At 52.5% G+C, this 19,849-nt stretch overlaps 4 protein-coding genes across 4 annotated transcripts; 2 read left to right on the forward strand and 2 right to left on the reverse strand.

The window, feature by feature from the left end:
- Positions 1 to 3,022: 3,022 nt before the first annotated feature.
- BO79DRAFT_241758 (putative SH3 domain protein (Cyk3)) lies at positions 3,023 to 7,382 on the forward strand (the record flags this gene model as incomplete). Its single annotated transcript, XM_025685155.1, has 1 exon — positions 3,023 to 7,382. One exon carries the CDS (start codon positions 3,023 to 3,025, stop codon positions 6,926 to 6,928), a length of 3,906 nt encoding a protein of 1,301 aa, XP_025545067.1. The 3' UTR covers positions 6,929 to 7,382.
- Positions 7,383 to 7,631: 249 nt separating this feature from the next.
- Positions 7,632 to 9,074, reverse strand: BO79DRAFT_234029 (putative exopolyphosphatase; the record flags this gene model as incomplete). The annotated part of the gene is made up of 1 exon (XM_025684330.1): positions 7,632 to 9,074. One exon carries the CDS (start codon positions 9,072 to 9,074, stop codon positions 7,632 to 7,634), a length of 1,443 nt encoding a protein of 480 aa, XP_025545068.1.
- A 430-nt stretch (positions 9,075 to 9,504) lies between these two features.
- On the forward strand, positions 9,505 to 11,371 carry BO79DRAFT_261249 (1-aminocyclopropane-1-carboxylate deaminase/D-cysteine desulfhydrase; the record flags this gene model as incomplete). The annotated part of the gene is made up of 1 exon (XM_025686467.1): positions 9,505 to 11,371. The coding sequence occupies one exon, from the start codon at positions 9,508 to 9,510 to the stop codon at positions 10,897 to 10,899; it is 1,392 nt and encodes a 463-aa protein (XP_025545069.1). The 3' UTR covers positions 10,900 to 11,371.
- On the reverse strand, positions 11,279 to 16,996 carry BO79DRAFT_261253 (putative PHD transcription factor (Rum1); the record flags this gene model as incomplete). The annotated part of the gene is made up of 5 exons (XM_025686468.1): positions 11,279 to 12,671; positions 12,726 to 15,397; positions 15,446 to 15,540; positions 15,596 to 16,511; positions 16,631 to 16,996. The coding sequence occupies 5 exons, from the start codon at positions 16,994 to 16,996 to the stop codon at positions 11,546 to 11,548; spliced, it is 5,175 nt and encodes a 1,724-aa protein (XP_025545070.1). The 3' UTR covers positions 11,279 to 11,545.
- Positions 16,997 to 19,849: the final 2,853 nt, after the last annotated feature.

Below are 19,849 nucleotides of genomic sequence, written 5' to 3' on the forward strand. Positions count from 1 at the left end.
TCCTGGTTTAAAACTCCATGCATGTTGCTCGAATATATAATCAACATGGCGAGTACCATTAGGCTAGTATTGAGTCGTTCAGCTGGCACAGTACTTTTACTCCGTGATCGGACGACTATGATGGCACGGATCCAGGGGGTTATGCTGAATCAGTATCGTCCCAAATTCGCTTCGGCCATCCAACCCTCCATTCGAGTGGCGGGTCATGCTTGACATGTGTCCGACAAATGTCAAGGCTCAATAACTCGCCAGATAGCCAGGATGAAACCTTAACCACCGAGAATGTGTTCTAGACGGGTATTGGGGGCCACACTTGAGTCGCGTTGATAAAGTTCATAAGCCGTGCTGCCACCCTACGTTCCACTCGTGCCATTGCGGTTCAAACTCATTCTAGGTTAGCATTCTCATAATTATTCTTAGAGGTTAGTCAATCTTACAAATGATCAACAAGTGTCAACCCTGTTGCTATCATACCTCATGACGGTGAGCATGGCCAGGCTAGATAACAAAGAAGGGCTATTTGGAGAAGAAGCCAATGCAGGAAGTATGAATCAAGAGGCGGTATCCCTACGATCTGGCTGAGACATTGCCAAGGATCCCCCAAGAAGACTCCCAGTAGGCTTACCAAGCCTTCAATCTTAGTCATAGGAGCAATGCTTCGTCCCAGGATTTTGTGTGGGCCAATAAATATAGTGTGTATCCCTCGGCTAAGGTAAACCTTGACAAAGGAGGGAAATCCCAAACATGTCTCAAAGACATCGTATGCCTATCAAACAGGCTTAGACGTTGATGTCAGCTCTTTGGTTTTTGGAAAATTAAATCATGTCACGGTCCGCCAGACTATCACCTTACAGTCCTCCATAATCCGGGGCAGGCTAACACAGTCGACAAAGTTGCTTACCGTCAACAAGTGGCGCACATACTCGCTCACTGGTACCAGCCATCCCGGATGCGCGCCTCATTAAGGTTACTTGGCATGAGCCTCTCGTAAGCCTTGGTGGTTCTGTTGTTGAGGCTGCAAAGACTATTCCGAACTGCGTCCCCTTCCACCCATACTGGCCAAGGGGAACTTTTTCGGTATCATCAGCAGATACTCGGGTCAAAAGACATCACGAGGTCTTGAATAAAGTTCAATCCACACAATAGCGTGAAAGTTTCTGACGTATAATACTGGCTGTAGATGAGTGTAATAAAATCCCCGGTATAGAAAGCCAGTAGGCGATTTACTAAATTAGCGTGGTCGAGGTCGGGTGGTACTGTAGACCTGTGAGTGGCACGTGTATCGCCGGGCCCGACTGGAATGATGACCATCCACCTCACTTCGCTGTTACAGTAGCAGAGATAATTTTGATGTCTATAGAATAGCACATGCTATGAGTGACTGCGACGAAGAGGAGGCTATGGACGTTATTGGTACTACTCTTAAAAGGACTATTCTTTATTCCCTCTCTACTTCCTACCATTAATTGCGTACTACACATCATACAGATATACATACATATATATATCTACTACTAGCAATTCATTTGAGAATAGGACACTACGACCGATGATAAACTTTGCAGATAGCGGCATAGAGGCCGTACACGAACTTACTCCTCGTACGCTAGCCGCAATAAACTCGATCGAGCAGACTGATATGACTCCCCATGACTTGACCCGAGGAAGGAATTCTAGAAAGGACATCCAGGATACGACAGTAAGCTTCTTCGGCCGGTAGATCAGTTTCCTCGGATTTGCGATGCAGACAGTATCGACCCTCATTACCTCAGCCAAGCAAGGGGCTGCGGCAGCTGACCAGTTGGGTTGAAGGGATTTTGGCCACATACCAGGAGATGCCTGTGGAGTCATCGCTTGATGTTATAGTTTCCAAAAACCCTCAGGGTCTGAGTATAAAGTGAGAGAGTGGTTTAAACCGGTACCATCAGTTTGACAAACCTGGGAGCTAAGTGACAGACAGATTGGCTTATCGTGAAGAATACCATCGAAGGGAACACCAGAAGGAGACTCATATACTATACAGTACCTCAACTGTTTCGAAGGCGGGTAAATTCTGGTCTAGTCTCTCATATGATCCGCACTGGTTTCTCTCTGAGGTGGGTACAAAGTAGTTGAATTGCACCACATGTAGTAATCTAGAGATGAAACACAAGTTGATTGGCAACCCAGGGGTGAATGTTCTCTGGGTGGTACAGCGGGTAGCGGAGGTACAACCATGGATCCTCATCTTGGGGGGAGGGGGACCCCTAGTAGCCACGCGCGGAGTACCTTGGAGCTTCGTATGACCTATGGTTGATTCAGAATGAGTTTGGTTATTGGTATGTTGAACTGACATCATCCAGGGAACTGAGTTATAAAGGGAGAGAAATCGATGTAAACTCTAGAGGAAGAGGATAATACTAGTGACTAGCAAAGAGGACTGTGCGTAATAAGCTTATCGATAAGGGAGGGACTAGTCCCGAAACGGAGCCCACGTAAACACCAAAACATCGATCGGGCCTCACCGTCCAGTTTCCCTTGAGTTCCAAGTCCATCTCTCTCTCTCTCTCGATCTCTCACTCTTTCTCTCCCCCTCCCTTCCTACTAGCTTCTCACTCTCTCCTCCACTCACTAACTTACCCAACCCCCCCCCCCTCCCCCCTCCCTTTAACCTAAAGCGTGTCGCATCCCACGCTGAACCTTCCGCCCCCCTTCTTCGCGTTCCGGCGTGCTACTCTTCCCTTGTTTTTGTTTTTCCTTTCTTGCCATGTGTTGGTCTACAGCTCCGTTACCCGGTCCTTAATGCTTCCGTTATTGTCTCTCGTTCAGCGACGGTGCGCTTGTAGCTATATTCGCCCTTTGACTTTCCTACCCCGTTGATACTTCGATCGGACCCTGATACTGCATCATATCGAATCTTCTGACACGTCAATTGCATCTCCGATCGTTTTCTCCAGCAATCTGACGTCCGCTCTGGCTAGCAATCAGCGGTGGTGGTAGTAGTCGATCTTCGGTCCGCTCGTGCTCGGTCACTTCAGCCGCAATGGCCCCCGCCGCACCCCAGCTCCCGACCCGATTCCCTTGCTGGTGTCGGGCAATATATTCATGGGGTGGGGAAACAAAACGCGACTTGGGATTTGTGGAGGGCGACCTCATTGAGTGCCTAAATGCTGGCGATGGTCAGTGGTGGATGGGCCGATTGCGGCGAGACAGGCGCATGATGGGGTTGTTCCCCTCCAACTTCGTTGAAGTGCTCAGGGAGGATTTCGTACCTGTGCAACGGTCAACGAGCCCCATGCTACCACCTGCCTCGTCGCCGATCACAAATCCAACTTCGGCTCCTAAGAAACAGAAAACGGTCTTTCGGAAGCCATTCCAAGCCCATAAAGAAGCTCTTGCGCCTTCGGGTGAGCTATCCCGGAGCTCGACCTCCTCATCGCCAGTGACCAGTACGATCCCGCAAACTCCACCCCGAGATGGCAGTCTTTCCTCGCGGAAGGTGAAGCCGCTACGCACCCCAACAACCGCTGTAAAGCATCAGAGCTCTTTATCGAGGCCCGTATCCCGGTCCAGGCCTTTGTCCCGTGCGATGTCCCCGCATCCTCCAGCCGAACCAGATCCTCAACTTTCGTCCACCCTCCCTGGGACATACATGGCCCGGTCAAGACCTCCCTCTCGCGGAGTGTCGCCCCATCCGCCAGACCCAGAACTCCACCTTCCTTCCATCCCGCCTGTGCAAAGTGCACCACGCCCCGGACCTCCTCCTCCTCGTGCAGTATCGCCAGCTCCTCCGCCAACAATCGATTACCAGCTTCCATCTCTCCCTCCTATGGAGATTGCAATCCAGAGACCTGCGTCTCGTGCAGCGTCCCCATACCCGCCTGATGACGTAGACCTTATGCCTCCTCAGGTTCCGAGACACAGCATATCTCTACACCGGCCCTCCTCGCGCGAAATATCTCCACTTCAGCTGCACGAGAGAGAAGACTCGCCGCCCCCGCCACCCCCACCACCACACAGAGTTGCTGTCAATCGTCAGCCGTCCATCGAACCACACGTTCCCACACGCCTGGACATGAATGACCGTTTTGTCACAATGTCAAGGACGCCATCACCGGCTGCCCATTCCGAGGGCCGCGGACACACCCCGTCGCCCCTTCGTGATGCGATGGAAGACGTGATGACTTCATTGGAGGATATGGGGCTGCCCCGAGGCGGACAGTCACCGTCGCCGCAGCCGATGTTCAACAACCCGTGGTCACCGGACGCATATGACAGCTTCCGTGAAACTCGGCCCGTACAAACCTCCCGTCGACCGCTAACCTCTCTGGGATTTGATGGAGACAAGGAGTACCATTATCATGGCAGTCAGACCCATAGAAATAGCGTCTACGCACATGATCCCTACATGGACGGTCCGCCACAACTGAACAACTATGTACAGAGGATGGAGAGTCGACTTCGGCAGATGCAAGAGCAGAGTCAAAGGGAGGCTGAGGATGCGCAACATTCTGATGAGGAAGCCCCACCGCCTCCTCCACGAAATGTACCCTACCATGCCCGGCATAACTCAATACCCGCCCAGTACCCAGTGGTAAGAGGACGGAGGTCCGGCCAAGATCTCCGCGGGGACTTGCTCAATCGATCATATACCAATAAGTCCAGCACGACTAACTCTTCGAGCGGGGTGCACAGTACGAGTACGACACAGACGGGAAGCACCGAGAGAACCAGCCAAAGCATCATGAGTGGGCCCTCAGCCGGTGGATTCAGCGCAACCAGTGCGGGTAGTTATGCCAGGAGAGGTAATACTCCGGCCGAGAGACCAAACACGGCAGTCGACACGTTCCGCTCGAGAGGCTTCAGCGATGTCTCCCGGGTGCCAAGGCCCGAAACGCCGTTGACCGGTATATCGTACCATTCCAGCCATAATACCTCTCGGCAAGGTGCGTCATCTGCCATACCCTGGTCGTCCGGTGAAGGCGGCGCAGAAGAGCCGACCGCTGTGTTCGGTGGCCTTTCCACACCAAAGGCCAAGAAGCCAGGGTTCTTCAAGAAGATCTTCGAGTCAGCGAAGACAGGCGCTGCCAACGCGAGGAGCAGCATCGCAGTCGGGCACAATGGTGGATCTTCATCGCCCACCAAGGGCAGAGGAATCTCGCCAATCCGTGCTCTGCAATCCAGCCGGGACTCTGCCCGCGAGATGGGGCCTGGCACCAGCGCCATCGATTGGGTACAAGTCCGTCGCGACGTAAACCGTGCAAGCTCGCCCAGTCGAAATGAGAGAATTGAGCGGGCTGAAAGATGCCAAATGATGGACCACCCTGTGATCTATTCGGTGGAGGAACTCTACGAGACGGCGGAAGGCGATGAAAGCATTGACGGCTTGCCGATCAGTGAGCCGACCAACTTCGCCAGTGTCAACCTGAATCTTGTGGACAAGAGCGCGCGTTTTGTCAACAGTCTTCCCCCGATGACGAATCCGGCGAGTTTAGCGCACGGGTATGTCTGCCGCCCTTATAAGAGTGATGTCCAGAGGCTGCGCGCCATCTTTACTTGGGTGAGCGAAAAGATCGCGTGGGATGACCCGGTTGAAGAGATCGGCATCGATTTGAGGCGGGTGCTGCAGACGAAAAGAGGCAGTCCCCAAGAAGTGGCCTATCTGGTCAAGGAGATGTGCGTGGCGGTCGGTCTCCACGCTGAAGCGATCAATGGGTTCCTCAAAGGCCCTGGGGAGATGTTTGACCTGGACGGCCTCTCGCGACCCAACCATTGGTGGAACTCGGTGCTCGTGGATGGCGAGTGGCGCATCATGGACTGTTCGCTGGCCAGCCCTACGAATCCGCGACGGAACCAGTTCGTCACCAATAACACTTCCGTGGCCGAAAGCTGGTATTTCCTGGCACGACCCTTGGAGATTTGCTATACGCATGTTCCTCTTGCTCCTGAAGAGCAGCACATCTGCCCGCCTATTTCACCAGACGTTCTGCTGACCCTCCCGGCGGCCTGCCCACCATATTTCAAGCTGAATATGCAATTCCCCGATTATGATACTAGCATCATCCGGATTGACGGCTTGGAAGTCATGCAGATTCGCCTTTCAGTACCCCCGGACGTGGAATGTGCGGCCGAGGTGGAAGCCCCAGCGTTTGCCCGTGACGCCGATGGTGATTTCTTCGAAAGCGGCGAAGTTGTGCGCAAGCGCGCGCTGGTGCAGCCCGACTGGGTCAGTGGACAGAAGCGGATTACGGTGAAAGCTATCCTGCCCGGCGATGAAGGACAGGGCACAGTCAAGGTGTACGCCGGCAAGAAGGGACTGATGCACTCCAGTCGTGATATCCCCCACCCGTTGGCTCTTGCCCTTCCCATGCTCCACAGCAGCGATAACCCGCCGTACGACTTTGTGTTGCGCCATCCGACCCCTCACGCTCAGCGACATGATCTCTACATCATGCAGCCGCAGTGTGCGAAACTGGCGGTCAACAACACCTTCGTTTTTGCTGTGCGCCAACACCCGGCCTCCCCGGCTTTGTCGTCCGGCAGCAATGAGGCTGGCGTCAGTGGGCGTGTCTCACCGTCGGTCTTCACCCGGCCTGCGAGCGCATTGAGTATGGTTTCCAGTTCCGCGGGTGGTTCCACAGTGTCCGGGGTGTCCAACGAGTTCTCCGCCTCAACATCGGCTATTTCATCCGGCCGTTCGATGTCCGGACGCGAAAAGCCGGCCAAGCTGGCGATTCAGTCTCCATCAGGCAAGATCCTGCGTTTGACGCGGAAGCCCGAGCATATGCTCAGCCCTCATACAGGCACGCACGCATTCACCGATGCTCCGGCAGACGGCAGCGTCTGGGAGACAGTGATCAAGATTGGCGAGCGCGGCGTGTGGCGAGGCTTGGTACTGGCCGACCGAGTTGCACGGTGGTGTGTCTTTTGCGAATGGGAATGTTACTGACCAAAATCCCCAACTGCCGGGCTTGCATTTGGGAACATTTGCCAAGCAAACGCGACTGTAATCTAATCTTTTATTTGTGTTCATCTACGGAGACTTCTTCATCGACATTTGTCTAATTGACAGCATTGCATCCGGTCCGGGACTGGCATCTGTACCAGGACATCATCAAGGGGCAGCAGGACGTGATCTACCCCTACATGTTACTACCATCATATTGAGGCGTTTCCGGAAAGACCATGATGGCGCCGGTGTTATTCTTTTTTCTTTCTCTGTTCCTTCTGGACTGTTTCAACAAATTTATTTCATTGTTTTATGCATTATGGTTTCTGAGTTATGGGGCATCATGTCTGATGATATGGCTGTTTGGGGCTTTATTCAATATGCAATGAACTTACTGCTACGATCTAGAAGCATGACTAGACTCGGTTGGTGCTGTGAAACAGGTCGGATACATTGAAATGGTTCTTTTCAGTTGTGTTGTGTTGTTGTATCTATTATGTGTTGTGCTGGAGCATTGTGTACTGGCTCACTGGTCATTATCCATCATCAATCGCAGTCAGTCGATTCTGAAGATAGATATAGAACCATATCTGATTTCGACATGGCTGGAGCAAAGCAATTGCACAATCAACCCAATTATATCCATCCATCTATATGTTCAAAAAGCTTATATACCCAAGAGATATACAAAGTAGATACAAGATTACAAAGTCTTCACAGCGTCCCTAATCAACGGCGCCACCTGTTTCCGACTCTTCGTAACATCCTCCTGCACCCAGATCCACTTCCTCCATGACTGGCCATCATCTCCATTCACATCCCCCAACTCACTACTCTGACTCTCCTCATCTCCATCCAACACCCTCCACTTCTCCAACCCCAACTGCACACCCGCCTGCTCCTCAAATACTTCCACTCCACGCACACCATCCTCCCCACGCGCACACACCAACAACTCCCGACAAAACTTCCCCTCCGCACCACTAAACGCCGTCATCACCATGACCACATCCAACTCCTCCCTCTTCGCATAATCCACCGCAGCATCAAGTAGAGCCCCCGTCCCGCCCGCTTTCCTCTCCAACCACGGCAACGACCGCACCATGGAACAAATCCCAATCTTCACCTCCTCCCCTTCCCCCTCTCTCTCCCCCTTCTTCTTCGAAGAAGAAGGTACTTCCCTCCACTCCTTATAATCCCTCTCCAAGACCTCGGGAACAGTCAACAAATCCAAACTCCCCTGCTTGGCAGCCACCACCTCCTCATAGAACTTATTATGATCCCATGGCTTACCAGCCGCATCCCCATCTCGATTCGAAATCGCATTGATCTTCGATCTGAGGAAACTGTACGCGAGGGTATCCGAGTCCGTGACCTTCTCCTTGGCGGTGAAGTTCGCCGTGTCGATGAGGATGGCGCTCATGGCTAGCTTCGCTAATTGGAGTTCGGATGATAGCTCCGCAGGGGTGGAGGTGGTAGAGGAAGTGCGTCGCCAACGGTCCATTTTATCCAACATGTTGACGACGAGCGAGGTGCATGATCCGGCGGGTTGGAGGAGGAAGGGCTGGTCTGGGTCTGTGATTGGGGCTAGGAAGTGTTCGTCGACGTGGTGGTCGATGCAGCCGAGGACGGTGAAGGTGAGGTTGGAGAGGGAGGGGAGGGAGCCTTGGCCTCGGGGTTGGGTGGAGGAGCGGATGGGGAGGGCGTTCCAGTCGACGAGGACCGCGTCGGCGGTTAATTGATTATTGTTGTGGTTGTAGTCTTGGAGGTGGGTTGCAAAGTCGGAGACGGTGAGGATGTGTTCTTGGAGAAGGGGGCCGGCGGACTCGGGCGTGTCGGACCATGTTTCTTCGTCGGGGACTGGGGGGTGCGTGGAGAGCCAGAGGGATTTGATGAATTCGGGGCGGAGACGGCGTAGTTCGGGACCTGCGGGGACGGTAGGGAGGTTGATTAGGGGGACGTGAGGCCGGGGATGGGCGAAGGAGGCGTAGACAATGGCGGAGATGATGGAGTCGAGGTCGGCGGAGGGGTTGCCGATGACGTAGATGGGGGATTCGGCGCGGGAGAGTCGGCCGGCGAGAAAGCGGTGGTGGATTTGGAGGGCTTTGGCGAGGAATTGAAAGAGACTGTGTTCGGGAGGAGGCATTGTAGCGGGTTTGGTAGGAGGGAATTGTAGTGAGAATGAGTTGGATGGGTTGTTTTGGAGTCGAAAATATAAGATGAGGGGATAATTCCCATTCGGGGAATCTCCGCCGCGGAGAGGCAGAACTTGACCGCCTATGGCATCATCAAGATATTCAGCTATTCATGGTATCATCTGGATATCAACATTGCATCTCTTCGAGTAGGATCCCTTTTATCTTGGTAATACTCTGGTATAAGTCAATTCCACTCTCAATTCGTCGTTTACTTACTAATCCTCAGGCTCCAGATATACTACTACTCCTACTACTCCAACTGAACCTTCCCAATATATACTCCGCACCACCTCCACTCCTATCCCAAACTCACAACATCACATTCACTCTCAACATCATAATCTCATATTGTCACCCTCTAAACTACTCTGCTATAACACAATGATCCCCCTCCCCACCCCCTTCTCCCAAATCCCCCGCTACCCCCTTCTCTACCCAACCCCCTCCCCCATCCACCCACTCCCAACCCTAACCAGAACCCTCCTCCAATCCCCATACACAACCCCCAAGACCACCACCACCACCACCACCACCACCACCAACAAGAACAAAAACATAAACACAAACATAAACATAACCCTCCACCTCAAACGCGAAGACCACGCCTCTCCCCTAACCTCCAGCGGCAACAAATACCGCAAACTCGAGTACCTAATACCGGACATTCTCTCCCCAGTACCAAAATACGGCTCTTTAGCACCAGGACCCGATCACGGAACCCTCACATCCCCAGAAAACCAACAGAAACTACTACATAATCACAAACAGAATAAAGAAGTAACCCTAGTAACCGAAGGCGCCCTCCAAAGCAACCACACCATCCAAGTAACCAGCATCGCGAACCACCTGAACCTCCCACGGCCGGTGATCATCCTCCACAAGGCGACGGGGGGCGGGTACGCCCAAGTACCAGACAAGAGCCTGTTCGAGAGGACGGGGAATGTCCAAGTTGCGAAGTTGTTAGGGGCTGATGTGAGGGTATTGGAGTCAGCTACTGTTTCAACATCCACATCCACCTCCACAAACAAAGAAAAAGAAAACGAAGATGTAGTCCACACCATCTTCAGCACCCTCCAATCCTCAGGCCAAAATCCCTACTGGATCCCCTCCGGCGCAAGCCTCCACCCCCTAGGAGGACTGGGGTACGCGCGCTGCGCATTCGAAATAGCGTACCAGGAAACCCAACCACAACCACAACCACAACCTGGTCCCTTCCCAACCAACCTCGGAAGAATAGACTACATCTTCGTGGCATGCGGCAGCGGGAGTACCCACGGGGGATTAATCGCGGGATTAAAGCTCCTCGAGAAACAAGAAGCAAAAGCACACTCCTCAGAAGCCACCGCCCACTGCCCATCCCGAAAGATCATCGGCGTGCTCACGTCCCCAACACGCCCACGCAGCTACCACGAGAACAGAGTATTGCAGTTTGCGCGACAAGCGGGAAGACTCATTGGGATTGAGGACGTGGAGAGGGAGATAACGATGGAGGATGTGCATGTTGATGAGCGGTTCGCGGGCACGGCGTATGGGGAGGTGGATGATGCGACGGGGGATATAGTGCGGTTGATGGCGAGGGAGGAGGCGGTGTTGTTGGATCCGGTGTATACGGGGAAGGTGGCGAGGGGGATGGTGCATTGGGTGAGGGAGGGGGAGGTGGGTAGGGATTGGGTTGCCAGGGGGGGAGGGGAGGGAGATGGGGTTGGTGTTAATGTGTTGATGGTGCATACGGGGGGACAGTCTGCTTTGAGTGCGTATGCGGATGTTGTGTAGATACATATTTGCTGTTGCGGTGGCTGTGTGGGTTGTAGATATTGATTAGAGCTAGTGCACATGGGCTGAGGAATAAGGTCTACTGTATTGAACGATTGTTGGTTAATGACACATCGAACGCGCTCATCGAGCGACTGACTAGAAAATAAAAATACTGGAGAAAGCGCAAAGATAGCAGTGTACATTGGCCTGAGAAAACAAAAGCCACCCCTTAGAAGAAGGAACAGTGAAATCACACACAAACAACTATCAAATAGGAATAGAGAAGACAGAAAAACACCACGCAATGCGGAGACGGACTAGCCAGGTCTCCGTTGTCTTCGTACACCGAAGTCGTACAAATCACAAACCACAACATAAATTTTAAACAGGATCAAGATCCCATCCGAGCGAATCGAAAAAGACTTTAAGAGCAAAACAGCTGGCATCCCAGTGAACAACAACACCGTTAACAATCCAGGAACAACACAAAGCCACCAGCAAGTCTGGAAACGCCGCAGAATGCCGTGTCATGCAACGTTAAAAGGTCAAGGAAAGAGGACAGTTTGAGAAAGAGAAATTCCGGACATCCCCATGAACCCACTAAACATACTATCGGTCAAGTGGTCGAGAAAAAATTTTGGACTATCGGTAGGAAAAGGTTCGATCAAAGCTCATCAGCATGGTCGTCTGCCTCGGCATGACCGTTGGTGTCCCCGTTCAATTTGTGATCAGGCGAGTCTGCATCAGGCAAGCCATCAGAGTCGTCCCCGTTGCTCACGTCGAGAACCTCAAGCGCCTCGTTGGCGTGCGTGTTCTCCATCAGCTCCGGTTCAGGTTCTTGGTCCGGATCCTGATCTTGGTTCGTCAGGTCGGCAAACACATCATCGAGGTTCTGGCGAGGACTGCTGTCGAAAGGATCACGGCTGTCCACATCCACTCCAGGAGGCGCGTCATTGTGGTCTCGGGTATACCGAGGAGAGCTGAAGAGGGACGTGTCTAAACCCTGATGCGGTAGTGTGGGAGAACGCGGAGGGAACGACGGCGAGTCGGCCGAAACATGAGGTAAGAACGCAGAGGAGCCTGGTGCAAACGCCGGGGTAGACTCGGTGGCAGGAAGTGAGTAGTTTGCAGAGAAAGGATACGGCGGGTTTGGAGCATCGGCCATCGGCGTCAGCGTAGGACCACTGCGGCCCGAATCCGAATTCGAGCCGTCGCCGGGCGTCTGGAGTATGGAAGGGCGGCCAGTCTGAGATTCGATTGACTTGCGCTTGGCAAAGTTAGGCTGCTTAGTGCGGAGGTGAGGAGGCAGGTCTTCAGGCCGCTCCACGCCGAGCTGAGCCATGATCTTCTGCTGCTTCGTGGGGCGGGGCTTCCGAGTGGAGAGCGACTGTTCCAGGATCGGCGGAGGCTCGGGGGCAACAGGCGCCCATTTATGGATCTCCTGTCGGAAGAAATTCGTCTCATATGCCAGGAGAACCTCCGCGCCCTCAATTTTCCGCAGATAGAAGATCAACGTGGGCACCTCCTCCGTAGTGGTGCAAGCAGCATTGGTGAAGCTGTGGAGGAAGTCCCGGAAGGTCGTGGCTTGGTTGATAATATTATCCAGGATCTCCTCCTCGTCCGGTTGGAAAGGCAAACCAGCAATCTCAGCTTGCCATTCCAAGAGATCCTCCAACTTGGGCCGGGCAGCATCTCGAGGAATCTTCTGGCGCCAGTCGCAGATCGGGCACGTGTATTTGTCAAATTCCTTGACCTTGCCCCTTGCAATCTTCAGACACTTGCCGTGGTACCTGCACACGAAGTAAGCATTGTATCCCCCTTCGAAAAAGCATCAACAAACTTACCATTCGTGACAAACCTCACACTCGATCATCATGCCAGCTTCCGAGTGTCTGCAGATGCAAAACACATCCCGTTTCCGCGACTTCCCACCACCCCACATACTTGGAGTGCTGGTACTTTCTAGCAAACCATCTGGGGTATTATCTCGCGATGCCGGTTCGACAGGCGGCCGACAGCGATCTTCCAGATCGAAGCAATATGAATTGCGCTTCTCGACATACTCCATATGTGACTTCAGGATGTGCAGCGGGGCATTCGCCTTGCCAAATAATTTTTTGCCCTTCCTCATCCAATCCTCATGACGCTTTTGCTCACGCTCAAGGTCAATCGCACCAGTGGGCCGGCTGTTCAACTCCTCCAGAGAATCCATGAGCTCCCGGACTTCCTTGTACTTGGGACGGTTGCGAAAATCCGGATCCCGGCTCCGGTCATACAGACTCTGGATCCTGCGCTGCGCTTCGCGTTGTTTGGTCAAGATTGCGTCTACAGCTGCCAGGGTATCAGGGGACACTGGGAACCGGGATGCCTGGGCAGACAAGGCCTCGAGTTGCTGGTAGTGAACGGCTTCTACGGACATCAACTCTTTGGCTTTTGCTTCCCAGGCCTCACCGTGGCGACACAGATCCTTGAAGTGGAGTAGGTGGTCGTTGGTCTCCGATAATCCTAGTTGCTCGCCGGCCTGGATGATTTCCTGACATTCCTTCAAGGTCAGGTACCGATCCCGTTTGCGACGGGCTTCCTCGTTCCATTTCATTTGCCGGAGTATGTGCTCTAGTCCCTCAACCTCGGGTATATCCACGTTGAAATTGCGCGCGGATTCCACCAGATCCTCGACTTCCTGGACCGATCGGATGTTGGGGTTCATGAGGGCAACGTTAACGTCCTGGCGGAATTTCTCGATCTCGCGGGTCTTCTCTTCCAGAGCCGCCATCTGTGGACAGTCGAACGACAGTTTATCAGCCTCTGCAAGAAGGGCGTAGATGTTTTCTACTCTGCGAACTTCACGATCACGTTCTTCCAGCTGCGCAGCTTTAGAAGTCCCCTTGCGCCACGCCTTCTCGTTCTTCCTCCGGTTCTGCTGCTTCCGGGTAATGTAATTGGTTGCTTCTTCAACCCATTTATCGCAACGCTGGACGAAAGCCGCGAGATCTTGGAGACCAGGCAAATGGTATGGGATTTTCTCACCTTCATTAAGTAGGTTATGAAGGACCTTCAATTGGGGCTTCGGCTCGTCTTCCAGCATTTTGTCGAGCTTTTCTCCCCAGGCCTCCGGGATCCTGGCGCGTTCCTGGACCTTTAGTACTAAGGCCTTCAAGGCATCATCACCTATTCGATAGCGCAGTGTGTGGTCCGGGCCAGTTAACCTTTGTGTTAGCGGTTCGCCACAACAATCATACGTTTCCACGTGGGGCAGGCACACAGTCTTCCCAGTCTTATGGCATCGGAACTGCGCTAGATAAGTATAGGCCTTGCAATACTGGCACTGATAATCATCCTCGGGCAGGTCTTCCTCCTCAACCACAAACTTGAGTTGACAATTCCCTGTAGCTGCAGGGTCTTCAGAATACAGGGTGCAATTGTGCGGAGCCAGCTCCCGATGTCGGGTGGCGAACGTCGCTCGATCGCTCAATTCCCGCGCGCAGGCACGCTGGAGTGCTGGTGCTAACCACTTGGCCGTCGTGATAGATTGATCACGAGCTGCAGCTGTCAAAAGAAGCTCGTCATGGGAGAAACACGGGTGTCGACGGAAATCTTGAAGGCGCTGTACCCCCATGGCACCCCAGGGTTCCCAGTCCGCAGGCGCAAAGTTGACAGCCTCGTTAAAGTTGAAGCCATGGTTGAACCCGGCATGGTATGCCTGCGGGAAGGTGATCACGAATTGACCCGCCCGCTGGTCCAGTGCATACACTCTAACACCGGCCTTTCTCAGTTGATCCGGGGGCATTAGCGTGACCAGCTGGAACAGAAGGTCGGGTTGGCCCTCAAACAGCTCCGGTACCGCCTGCCGCATGGCTTCCTCGAATGCCTCGGCATCCGCGCCGGGAATGCCGTACCAAGTCTTGGTGGCGCCAAAATGCTGGTAATTGGCCGAATAAGCATAATGGTCTTCATTGTGCCAGCAGAACGTCGAAAAGCACATGCCAACATAGACCCAAGGGACAGTCATGCCGGAGATGTCAGACTTGATATGGCGGAACAGGGAGTCTCCGTGGAAAGGCATCACGTTCAGATTCCAAGGATCAACCGAGTAGGGATCCAGCGGATTCCGTTCAATGGTGGGAAAACCACTTCCATGCGTGGTTGAATGGATATCTGCACCGTACTCGACCTCGACCGTCTCCGTCAAGCTCTCTACCAGTCGCCAGAATTCACGCTCAACATCATCCTCGGATTCACGTCGGTGAGTGTTGAGCACGGGGTCAAAAGGCATCTTGGAGGCGAAGTAGGTTTTCTTGAAGTTGTTCGCCTTCTCTTGGAACTGCTTGAGCGAATACACGCCACCCTCTTCGAAGCCAAATTCGCCGGTACCGACCAGGCACTTGGGGCAATGCCAGTCATACTCAGGGACTGTGGTCAGGGGTGGATCGAGACAGGATTTGTGATACCCATGATCACAACTATCACACACTAGAATCGACGAGCGTTCCTCCGATTTTCCACATATTTCGCATTTCTGGCTAAAGTTAGCACTGAGATAATGTAACAATGGAGAGTAACATACATCACCAGTCTTCCGGTGATCGCTCTTGCGTTGCCGAGGTGGTGCAGGACGCAGGAGGCTCATGTGTGAGCCCGATACAGTGGGCAGGGGCGCATCTGAGCAAGAATGGTTAGACAGCGACTACTACGTCTACAGTAAATAGGCACATACCTTTCCGAAGTCGCTTGCTCCGTCGACCATTAGCATCAACTTCACCGTTTTCAGCGTGCGATGCACTTTCGTGGCTGATCGCGCGCTTCATTGGCGGACCCGCATGGCCATTGGAAGCAGCGCTTGGATTGGCCGGATGCTCAGCGATACTCTTCGGGGTGAGAGAGCCATTGTCTGCTTCCCGCTTTACGGCGGGGCCACTATTCACAGCCACGAAAGATGGTGATCGATTGACGGCAGTGAAACCACTCGAGCCAGCATTCACGGGTGTAAATCCAGAAGCAATCGGCCGAGCAGGCTCGATGGGCGGTGTGGGCTTCTCTGGGGTTGCCTCGACCTCCTTTGCCGCACTTGGAGGCGCAACTGGATTGCTCGGTGCGGGCTGAGGCGTGGCTGATGGCGTGGCGCTGTCAAGTGATACAGGCTTTTTGGGCATGGGAGAATGGTTCGGGGACGGTGTATAAGGACCACCATGTTCCAGCTCCAATTGTTGCTGAACCCCGGGCTTGGCCACACGCAGATACTCTTCGTATGGTTGAAGCCATCTTTGATACGAATTCTTGAGCGATGTGGAGAGCGAGGACATGATTTTGCCACTGTAGCCCAAGTCGCGCCCAATCTCGGCCCATTTCTTCATCTTGCAGACTTGATCAAAGCCACCACGGACCTCCACCGCCTTTTTCAGTTTGTACAGATCCAGCGGACGCTTGTCGACGCTCGGGAATCGGTTGAGGTTGGTGCCATGTTGCTTGTGAAACTTGGCCAATTGATCGAGGTAGTTCAAGTTTGCACGAGTTCCTGAGTCCGCGTCAGAACTGGGCTGCGGAGCTCCACCGGCAGCTTGTTTGGCTGAGCGCGGGGGCATACCTCCTTCAACCGAGTTGAGCTCCTGCCGACGGGTTTTGAAATGGAATCGCTAGAAGAACGCGTTGGTCAGCCCTATTTAGCCCCCACAGGATATCCCAGGACTGGAGTCACTGCAGCTCTTTGTTTGCTTCACACCAAGCAAACAAGATCGCAGGAACACTCGCATACCTCTGTATCTATAGCAAACGTTGGTTGCCAGTTCTCAGGCGGAATGATCCGGCAAATTCCATATTTCTTCCCCTCCGGCGCGATCTTGCGGATGTATGCCTCGGGATCCTTGAACTCCTCCTCTGTCGGCCGGAAGGTGGGTGCCTCTTGTAAACCATGGGGGCGCACTCGTGTACTCGGTTCGCGAGGGGCATTGGGTTGTCCACGGCGCTCGACGGTGGACAAGTCGAGGGGTTCGGACCTGCGAGCGCTCAACGGAACATTGTGAGAATGCGATGGGTGAGTGCTGGCCGATCGAGTGGGTTGGCGACTCGTTGAAGGCTGCAGGCCTGTAGAGGCGCCTCCAGCAGAGGCCGGAGCCACCATTTCTGAGGGGCGACAATGGTATCGAGGCGAGAGAGAATTTGCGCGTGGTTTACCGCGGACGGAAGGGGGCCAGCATCCGATGCGAAAAACACATGGAGGAGGGCCAGATCAACTGAGAGAGATGGAGTTTAGTGTCGAGAACCGAGGATAGAACACCTGGTGAGATTGGATGAAGGAAGAAGAAAGTAGGGCTGAGGGATGGATGGGGAGGGGAAGGAGATGGGGAGATAGCGAGGGAGGTGAAATTGATGATGATAGAGTAGCAAAAGGGCAGCCAGCCAGCAGATGGACTGTCAAAGGGCAGGCCGAGATGAACCCGGGAGGGCTAGTGTGGAGAATCTCGGAACAGGAACAAGGATTGGAAGAGTAACGTGCTCACCCCAGGTAAAGAAAAAGCCGGTCAGCAGACAGAGAGAGTGGGAGGGAAGGAAGAAGAGAGGGATGAGAAAGAGAAGGGGGATCGGGGGGAGGAATAGGATCCCGTAGCAGGGGTGTTTTCCGTAGGGTAGGGAAAGTAGTAGTAGGGGAAGTAGGAGGTTTAGTTTAGAAAATGGGGGTTGAGATTTAGCAGTCGTGACGATTGGAGGAATTGACCGTAGCCGGAAGTAGTCCTAGCTAGTAAGGTAGTTCGCAGGGAAAGCCACTTGGGCCAAACCAGGTAGTAGTAGTAGTAGTAGTAGTAGTAGTAGTAGTAGTAATTTAGTTAGTAGTTGATGGGGCACAGATTGGGCTTTTTAGCTGACTAAAAAGACAATCATGGATGAAAATGATCGTCTAGATAGTAAGTCAGTCTAGTCTGGTTATCGAGATGTAAGTAAGTAGATAGATAGGAAGTTGTTGTTCCTATCCACAACTTTCCCCCGTCCCGTCAGACCTGAACTGGAGAAAAGAGGACCACCAACCCCAAGTGGTTCGGCAACTGAAGAAAAACAATCAGATGCCGAATTCGTCTGGAGTCAAAAAAAAAAAGAAGGAATGGATGGAACAGAAGATCGAGAAAATATGCTAAGGGGAAAGAAGGGTGTGCAGAAAAAAAGGGAAAAATAGGAGAGGGAAAATAAAAAAAGGATAAATCGAGACGAATGGAAGGGGAGAAAAAGCAAATGGGTGAAGAAAAAAAGAAAACGTACTTCACAGTAAGAAAGTCAGAAGCAGCAAGTCAAGCCAAGTCCATCCGTCAAGAGAGAGACAGCGAGAAATGGAAATCGTCCTCTCGATCCATGATTTGCATCTGGATATTCTAGCCTCAGGCAGCAAAGACAGGGTAGCGAATACAACAAAAGCGGTAATCAGACATTCCCAAATAGGATAGGCTCTGTTACCCGTATAGTTGTATGGAAACGGGAAAGATACCAGCTGGACTTCATTCCATCCACTTCTTGCCCGCAAACGGTGATGTAACGACTTTCGACGACCTCGGAAGAAGGGAAACTTTCCTGCCTTTCCACTTTTCCAATATCCCCAAACTCAATACCCATCTTTTCTCTCTTGGATTAACACAACCTTTCCTAGCTAGCACCTACCTTATTATTACTTCTACCTTTGTACTATACATTTTACTGGTAATACTCTATATAAACAGCTTATGGTTATATTCCAGAGAGGAAAGTCAAAAAGTAATATAATACTGCTTATTCCTAATGGCACGTTTGTGTTTGATTTTCGCTATTGACTACTTAGTCTGTATAAAGCTCCTACTTACAGAAAGTGAAGCTCAGCTCCACCGTCCTGTTCTACTGCAGGAGATGGAAGTTTCGATTAGAAACAACAAAGAAAAAGAAAATAAAAAGGGCTGGACAAAAAAAAGGAAACATTGCATGGCATATTCAATCAGAGAGAAAAAGAAACACGATAATACTATTAAGTAAGATTATTTAATTACGCACGCCATCGGGGTTTGAAGGTCCAAGAAAAGTCCCTTCGGATGGGAAAACCCCAAGGGTAAGACAGAGAAGAAAGTATAGATAGGTATGGGTATGGTTATGGGTATGGGGCGGTAAATTCATGACCACATCATCCTTGATCTTACAGGGGAAATTGAACGAACGGAGTCGGCCGGGTTGCTTAGCTCAACCATATCAGGCTTTATCCTCACGTCGTGGCATATCTTGCCCACAACAAACGACCCCGTCCCATTTACATTGGCATTAGCAAAAGTCTATCAGGATGGGCAGATGGCAATAAGAGCATCCGGAGAAATCGCTGAGACTCTACGGAGTAGCCGAGTCTCTGATCTCCGCATGGGATGTTGGGAGGGTTCTGAAGGAGGGAGGCAGGTATGATACGCATTCCTGAGTGTGACACGTCAACCATGGTCCGGAACCGACCACAAAATATCTCAAATCAGAGGGGTATAAGGGCACACAGACCAAATACAATGAGAATAATATTGTAGTGTACCATAATACCAATCCATGGGAAACTCCACCGGGCAGGCCGTCTCCCTACAATTATCCCTTGGGCTGGTAATAGCATCTGGCTAGGGAATAATGGCTACCGTCGTCCTCACTAGCCTAGTCTAGGGAAATCATGCAATGCTCACTTCCCTAGCCCCGATCATGCCCAGTTCAGATCACATGCGCCCACCAGCTTACGGGTCGAGCTTTTCCGGACTTCGGGGACCCAGTCTGTACGGTCCGCAGGAATGCGGGTGAAAATGGGATAGTCTGTCTGTCTGGGCTGGGTGGGATGGGGAGGAACACCCCTCTCTCCCCGAGGCTATCGATGGCTATCCCTTGTGCTTCCTCGTCGTCACCCCGAGTATGCAATTCATATTGTTGTGGCTCATATTGCCGAGCAGATGTCAAGCACGATTGTCAATTAGCTGCAGCGTCGTCTGCAGTACTTATGTCA

Source organism: Aspergillus costaricaensis (genome assembly GCF_003184835.1).
Source record: "Aspergillus costaricaensis CBS 115574 unplaced genomic scaffold BO79scaffold_1, whole genome shotgun sequence".
Classification (NCBI taxonomy): domain Eukaryota; kingdom Fungi; phylum Ascomycota; class Eurotiomycetes; order Eurotiales; family Aspergillaceae; genus Aspergillus; species Aspergillus costaricensis.